The sequence below is a fragment of the Schistocerca piceifrons genome, chromosome 2 (genome assembly GCF_021461385.2).
Source record: "Schistocerca piceifrons isolate TAMUIC-IGC-003096 chromosome 2, iqSchPice1.1, whole genome shotgun sequence".
Taxonomy (NCBI): Eukaryota; Metazoa; Arthropoda; class Insecta; order Orthoptera; family Acrididae; genus Schistocerca; species Schistocerca piceifrons.
This window is the reverse complement of record NC_060139.1, coordinates 315,177,223-315,185,620: the sequence shown is the minus strand read 5'-3', so window position 1 is coordinate 315,185,620 and position 8,398 is coordinate 315,177,223. Positions and strand designations below refer to the sequence as shown.

Sequence of the window (8,398 nt, the reverse complement as noted above, 5' to 3'; positions counted from 1 at the left end):
TTATTTGGACTTTGTGTGATTTTTTAGATAAGTGTAACACTTGAAAAATTACGTAGAAAGCAATTCAGATGTACTGCATGAATGACCTTATAATTGTTTGGCGCTTATATTTATGAGCGGACAATAGTAGGAAGTATGAATAATGCATACTTGGGTGTCACCTCTGGGGTCACAACATCCTGTTCGTATGTAAAAGCACATACTCGCCTTCATTGTTCTGTAGTGGCAACAAGGAGTGGAGTGTGCAATTGGCCCAGCATACCAAGATGGAAATACCGTAAGTGTTCTTATTCATAAGGATGGGTCTATATAACAAATAATTTTAAAAGCATGTTATTTCAACACATGCTCCAACAGGAAACTGCAAGTTTACCTGGCAAGCGTATGTGTTAATACTAAAATCATTGCTGTGCAGTCAGATGCAAAGTTTCTCTGAGCCTCCAGTACATTTCTCCCTACCTCTCTGTTCTCAGCTATCCATATCATCTTCAAAACCTGACTTGTTTACAATATTTTCTGTATCTTTTGCTCACAGTTTACCAGCTTTTCTCCCTTCTGATTTTCCCTTGAGCACAGTCTTCATTAATCTTGCTTCTTTTATACATGCTCTGCCCACTTCAGTCTCACTTGTTTTAACATCTGCAAGTATTTCTAACTCTCCAGAGAGGTGTTTCAGTGCTTCATTCTGTCTACATCGCCATTCTGTTCTCATATACTAGTCCACACACTTTCTGTTACATTTTCTTCTCAAGCTTTTGTAGTATCTTTTCCTGTCTTGTAGTTAGTATCCATGCCCTGGTTACCACTGGTCAGATTATTATCATATATTCTTGTCTTTCACACCAGATTCTATGCCTGCAGCTTAGACTTACTGGAGTACATAAAGCACTGGATACCAGTAGCTACTTGTTGTCGTAGTTCCTGTAGCACCACATTATCTTCCATTATCTGAGTTCCAAAATATTTAAACTGTTCCACTTTTTCACTATCCCTAATGAATGCTCTTATCTCAATATTTAATCCCTGTTTCTTTTATAGTATTTTGCCTTCTTCTTCTTCTTCTTCTTATTCTTCTTCTTCTTATTCTTCTTCTTCATCGTCTTCTTCTACTGCTGCTGCATATCCATTAATGGATGTTTGCGATCATATTTGCTCAGTCTTCCTATCTCTTCCAGTATGGCTCAAATCCCCCACATTTCTTATTCTTGTGCACTGTGTAATGTTGCAAAGCCATGATATCTGCATCTGGTTTGTAAATGGGTGGATTTGCCTAATTTTTGGGTGCCGAATACACTGGTAAAATCAGTCTTTCTCTATGTCTTCATATTTCCTAGATACAAAGCAGAATAAGAAATGGCAATAGTGAAAATTGACACAATTAAGTCAAACAAAAATACACATTCAGAACGTTTGAAATCAATACTATTTTGTATGTGTATATGGGCATGATGCCAATAAAAGGTCCAAAATTAGTTCATAAGATATTTTCACCTTTAATTATCTTTGGTTTTTGAAAAATGCAACGACTGAGCTTTTCTTTTTTTGTTTGCCATTTCATCACTCTCCCTAAGAAGACCCCAGCAGTAGTCACCCATCCTCGAAGGGCTCCAATGGCCTTGGTAATGGTGTTTCATGGTAAGAATGTCTTGGTGAAAGCATTCACCATGCTCATCACTTACACTCCCAAATTTTCCGGGAAGAAATCAAGGTGAGAATGCAAAAAGTGAATTTTAAGTGACATTCTACACCCCATGTTCTTATAGTTGTCCAACAGATCATTCACAATGGTAACAGTTTTTGTTGTCTTTTCTGTTACCCAAAAAGCCCTTCACAATTGCTTTTAAAAAAGACCAAGCAGCTAATTGGGTATCTGTGATTTTGGTATCAAAGGTTGGATCTTACAGCAATTTTCTTATTTGTGGCCCAACAAATATATCCTCTTTTAGCTTTGTCTCACTAAATTTCAGAAACCTACTTTATCCAGAGCTTTTACAAAGTTCTTGATAAGGCCCAACTCGATATGAAGGGGAGGCAAAATGATTTTATCGGGCTCAACCAATGGGGTACTGTCATATGACTTCCTTGTAGGCCATTCCTTGATTGTATAGTAGTTCTTGGTGCCACAGCTGTCCCAAAGGCACAAAAAGCAGCAGTATTTTGTGAATCCAGCCTGTAAACTTGTAAGGAGTGCAGCAACTTTTAAATCACAGCAAAGCTGTTCACTCATTATCCTTATATTTGATTGCCTCTAGCAGCAAAGCCATGGTTTCATAAGTTTCTTTCATATCTACTGCATAAGCCAAAGGTACCAATGGAAATGCATTGCCATTATGCAGTAGTACTGCTTTCAAGCTGGTTTTAGTGGGGTCAATAAATAGTTGCCACTCCTGTGGATTATGTTGTACACCTAGCTGCATCATCGGACCATTAACATCTCTACATACACACATTGAATTCTGCATATCAAAATATTGAGCAAAGGAAGCACCTCTTGATCTGAAACAGGAAATTTTTTCCCCTGGAGCTAGAAGGTTCTGTTGCAGTCTCAACCCCAAGAGTTCAGCTTGCTGTTTCGAAAGTTTTAGATCGCGAACCAAATTGTTCAGTTTCTTTTGATTAAAGAGCTGAGGCAAAGTGTCATGATATTGAGGGAAGTACTCTTCTATATGTTCAATACTTTCTCATTCACTCGACATGGTGTCTGGTTCCGTGGCTTTCAAGCTACAGAGAGGAACAGGCAACACCTCATTATGGGGCACAGGCAAATGCACTGATGATACGTTTGGATACCTTATTTTGTGTCTAGTTTTGCTCGAATGTCCCGAATAATTTATAAGACAGAAGTAACAGTCTGAATAATGGTCATTGGGCTCACACCACACCATCAGAACAGCAAATGGCATGGCTCGGCGTTTTCCTTTCAACCACTCGGTTAAGGTTGTAGTACGTGTTATGCAGGCAATATGAGGTGCAAAAATTTTATCTTGATCACCCACAGAACAATCAGAATACAATTTATATGCCTTCTTAACATTATCAGTGATCAGTGGTGATACCTCTCAATTCAAACCATGTGACCTAAGTAAGTATTTCCTTATGTCTGATTGTGGTTAACAGTTCTCAGTCTCGTTTTGCTATTCTACTGATCACTTCATTTCTTTTCCTTGCTTCCATGGAATTTTAAGGATTCTTTGACGTAACCACATCTCGAATGTTTCCAACTTGTTCATAACGTTTACTTTCAGCATCCAACTTTCCGCGCCATACCAAAGTATTGACCACACATAGCTCTTTATAAATTTAATTCTGAGATTAAGATCGAAGTCAGTGCTTGTAAACACTTTGTTAAATTTCATGAATGCACTGCTGGCCTTTCTATTCTACATCTGATTTCCACATCAGATGACCGGTTTTCACATAACCGCATCTGTAAGTAGTTGAATCTGTTCTCCCTTTCTGTGGATTAATTGTTATGCATTAGTTCTACATTTTGATGTTTGTTTGAATTGTGAATGACTATCATAAATTTTGTCTTTTTGGTGTTGATATTGAGGTCCATATTTCTTCTGTGTTCTTGCAGTAAGGAGGCCTTCCTGGTTGTTCATGTAAGCAGCATTAAGACTGTGTCATCCACATATCTTATGTTGTTAATCCATATCCCATTTACTTTAACACCTATAACACGGTCTTCAAGCGACTCCTGGAATATATGTAATACAGAGGAATGGTGAGAGCACACATCCTTGTCTAATTCCTCTACAGATTCTTTGTGCTTCTGTCACCTGACTGCCAGTTTTAACCTCAACTGATTGATCCAATAAATATTTTCTATGCAATGAGTATACTTTCCGTGTATGTAGAGTCTTCTCAAAATTTGTATGGGTTTTTTGGTGTTGCACTCTGTCAAATGCCTTTTCGTAACATATTAAGCACAGCATTATATCCTTCTTCTGATCATAGCACTTCTGAACCAATAACTGAATTGTGACCAATGCTTCCCTCTTACCTGGACCCCGTCTAAATCCAAACTGTGAAGATCCCATATCTCTTTCACACTTCACAGTGATTATATATTGAATGATCTTGAGAAATATCTTTAGGATATGAAGGCTTATTAGGCTAATTAGTCTGTAAACTCTGCATATTGTTGCATTGCCCTTCTTGGGCAAAGGGATGAAGTATGACATCAGCCATTTGTCAGGAAATTTACCCATTTTATAAATCTGATTAAATACTTTGTGGAGAACTAAGATACTGTTATCTAATAGTTTCAGCATTTCAGTTGGTATTTGATCTGGACCAACTGCTTTCCTGTCTTTTGCTGTTCCTATTGATCTTCTGATGTCAACAGTTGTGATGACTTGACACAATAGATCATCAGTTTTATTTTCTATTTCAGGTCTTCCATGTGCAAAAACATTGTTAATATAGTCTGCATTATAGTATACCTAAGTTACATATTACACACTAAAAGTGTTCTTCCTGGGAAAAGAATGAATTTTCACTCTGTAGTGGAATGTGCACCAATTTGAAACTTCCTGTCAGATTAAAACTGTGTGTCTGCCTCAGTCCCAGGTCTGAGTCCCAGTGCGACACACAATTTTAATCTGCCAAGAAGTTCCCTCCTAGAATGTTTGTCCATGCTTCCATCCTACGTATTACAAGACATATTTAAAAAGAATTTCATTGACTGGCTGTTCTGCCAATTCTTGTTAGAATACCTTATATCTTATGAGTGATAACACATATGACACTAGTGTAGTATTCTATAATATGTATTATATTACAAACAGTTGTCGGCTATTATGCCATAATCATGTATTTTGTTCAGCCACTCCCTCGGAACACGCCACCAAAGTCCATTGTTCAATTTATTTTCTTCCCACAATAATTGTTGTCATTTGTTATATAATTCATTATTTAATGTGTCACATATTTTATCAATGGTCAGTAATTTTACATAGCATTTTCACTCATTTCATTCCTAAGAATTGTAATCTTTGGAAACCAATTGAGATACTCTGCAATGCAGTAGTCCAAAACCTTTGATCGTACAAAATTCATAGCCACACATATTTATATTTGTTCCTGATGATAGTATAACAGCCAAAAACCAGTTTGTAAAATAATAAATGTTATATAACATATTACACCAGTGCTATGTGATTTTCCTTAAAAGAATTGTTAAGCGCACATCTCTTCGGTACAGTGCACGTAAAATTTCAAAATTGTTTGATACATTTCCATCGGTCATGATAGGACTACAAATTTGTGTCATCCTTTTGAGATTTATCAATTCTCTTGGAACTTACCTTTTCTCATTGGTTTCTGTAGGTCTTTCCTGTTTGCTGAATCATGTTTTTGCTTGAAATTGGCTTACATTTAGTGTGTATTTTGATATTGAATTCACACCCAGGTTTCAGTAGTTCTCTGAATGTGAAGATCTTACAATGATTCGCAGTGTTGGAATACTCCTTGGTCTGAGCCCGCTGTGATCTTCATCCACGGTCTTATTAGTTGTGCTAGGATTTCGGTTAGAGAGCACACCGCATCTACAGGGTGTTTCAAAAATGACCAGTATATTTGAAACGGCAATAAAAACTAAACAAGCAGCGATAGAAATACACAGTTTGTTGCACTATGCTTGGGACAACAGTACATTTTCAGGCAGACAAACTTTCAAAATTACAGTAGTTACAATTTTCAACAACAGATGGCGCTGCGGTCTGGGAAACTCTATAGTACGATATTTTCCACATATCCACCATGCGTAGCAATAATATGGCGTAGTCTCTGAATGAAATTACCCGAAACCTTTGACAACGTGTCTGGCGGAATGGCTTCACATGCAGATGAGATGTACTGCGTCAGCTGTTCAATTGTTTCTGGTCTTTCAAGTGTCCCCACAGAAAGAAGTCACAGGGGTTCATGTCTGGCGAATAGGGAGGCCAATCCACGCCGCCTCCTGTATGTTTCGGATAGCCCAAAGCAATCACACGATCATCGAAATATTCATTCAGGAAATTAAAGACGTCGGCCGTGCGATGTGGCCGGGCACCATCTTGCATAAACCACGAGGTGTTCGCAGTGTCGTCTAAGGCAGTTTGTACCGCCACAAATTCATGAAGAATGTCCAGATAGCGTGATGCAGTAATCGTTTCGGATATGAAAAATGGGCCAATGATTCCTTTGGAAGAAATGGCGGCCCAGACCAGTACGTTTTGAGGATCCAGGGACGATGGGGCTGCAACATGGGGCTTTTTGGTTCCCCATATGTGCCAGTTCTGTTTATTGACGAAGCCGTCCAGGTAAAAATAAGCTTCGTCAGTAAACCAAATGCTGCCGACATGCATATCGCCGTCATCAATCCTGTGCACTATATCGTTAGCGAATGTCTCTCGTGCAGCAATGGTAGCGGCGCTAAGGGGTTGCCGCGTTTGAATTTTGTATGGATAGAGGTGTAAACTCTGGCGCATGAGACGATACGTGGACGTTGGCGTCATTTGGACCACAGCTGCAACACGGCGAACGGAAACCCGAGGCCGCTGTTGGATCACCTGCTGCACTAGCTGCGCGTTGCCCTCTGTGGTTGCCGTATGCGGTCGCCCTACCTTTCCAGCACGTTCATCCGTCACGTTCCCAGTCCGTTGAAATTTTTCAAACAGATCCTTTATTGTATCGCTTTTCGGTCCTTTGGTTACATTAAACCTCCGTTGAAAACTTCGTCTTGTTGCAACAACACTGTGTTCTAGGCGGTGGAATTCCAACACCAGAAAAATCCTCTGTTCTAAGGAATAAACCATGTTGTCTACAGCACACTTGCACGTTGTGAGCAGCACATGCTTACAGCAGAAAGACGACGTACAGAATGGCGCACCCACAGACTGCGTTGTCTTCTATATCTTTCACATCACTTGCAGCGCCATCTGTTGTTGAAAATTGTAACTACTGTAATTTCGAAAGTTTGTCTGCCTGAAAATGTACTGTTGTCCCAAGCATATTGCAACAAACGGTGTATTTCTATCACTGCTCGTTTAGTTTTTATTGCCGTTTCAAATATACCGGTCATTTTTGAAACACCCTGTAGTATGGTAATCCCTTTTTCTACTTGCATGTTGTTTACCATTTTTTTGTGTATATGGTATACCATGCCAGTTTTCTAATCTTGTATTTTTTTTTCAGTAAGTATTCCTACTTTTACACAGTCAGTTACAACATCTTTTCCTGTGGTCTAGTTATTGTTTAAATCTACAGGAAGCTAACTTATTTCTTCCTGTGTTGGGTGTCGCCATCCTTGTTCATAAGGAGAATCCATCTTCGTATTCAAAAATTTACATTCCCATGTGGCTTTATTCTTCCTCTTTGTGTTTGAAAAGTTCATCAGAGAACTTTTTCCACTGTTTTAGGACATCTTCCTTATTATCTGTTAAATTTCCACCCTATGTCACACTTTGCAAGGTATTCTTCTTTTTTCTTTAGATTCTTCAGAAAATGTGTGCCAATAGGCACAATTATCAGGTCATAAATGTACAGATTATCTACCATGAATAAATTATATAGATGTCAAAAGGAATAAAGCTGTTACTTGAAATTATTCTTAGAACATTCCCTATAGACCTGAATGTCTTGTAATGCCAACAACTACACTTCAAGGACTGTTGTAAATGCAGCATGGCAGAATTATCAATTTGTGGAATGATCATCAGAAAAGAAATCATGGAGGGCCATCTCCAGGAGTATATCTGTAGACCTTCATTCTGTGGTCCAATCACAGAGCTATTATTCAGTGTTTTGTAGGGAGTGATATTTTGGATGGAGTCATTACATTTTATCATTTACTTAGAAATGAAGGTGGAACATAGGCTCTCACATTAGTAGATAGCACAGGCAATCAAAGTTATTGTGAATAAAGCCTTTCATTTTGTAATAAATAAACAAACACCATCTGGATGACTTTTTTTTTATTACTGATTACTGGTTTCAGTTTATGCTGCAGATCATCTTCAAGCCTGGCACCACAAAGTGCAGTTTTTCAACTAATGTTAGTCAACATACTGTACTTTGCTGTGCCAGATATGAAGGTAATATGCAGTACAGATTGAAACTGTAGTCTGTCATAAAAGAAGTGATCCAAGCAGTGTTTTTTTTATTCATTGTAACAACGAATATCATGGTTTCCTACAACATGAGGTTAATTGTATTCTGCTTTGTGTCAAAAGAAAAGTTTCAAGAACCAGAATAATAGTACAAAATTTCACAGTGTTCCTGTCACAAGATGAGAAAGTATATGGTCATCTTAATTCATAAAGGCAAGAAGTTTAGGCCACAAATAGTGACTATTTTCTCAAAAGAATCCTTCGGCATCAACTTAAATGAGTCATAGTTCCCAACTATCGGA

General features: G+C 38.2%; 1 protein-coding gene across 1 annotated transcript in view; it reads left to right on the top strand.

The window, feature by feature from the left end:
- Positions 1-170: 170 nt before the first annotated feature.
- LOC124777427 (acyl-CoA Delta-9 desaturase-like) overlaps positions 171-8,398 on the top strand; it is a 158,052-nt gene continuing 149,824 nt past the window's right edge. Inside the window, exon 1 of the mRNA XM_047252827.1 lies at positions 171-277. Coding sequence (XP_047108783.1) covers positions 267-277 — 11 coding nt within the window. The 5' untranslated portion in view covers positions 171-266. The remainder of the gene's footprint in view (positions 278-8,398) is intronic.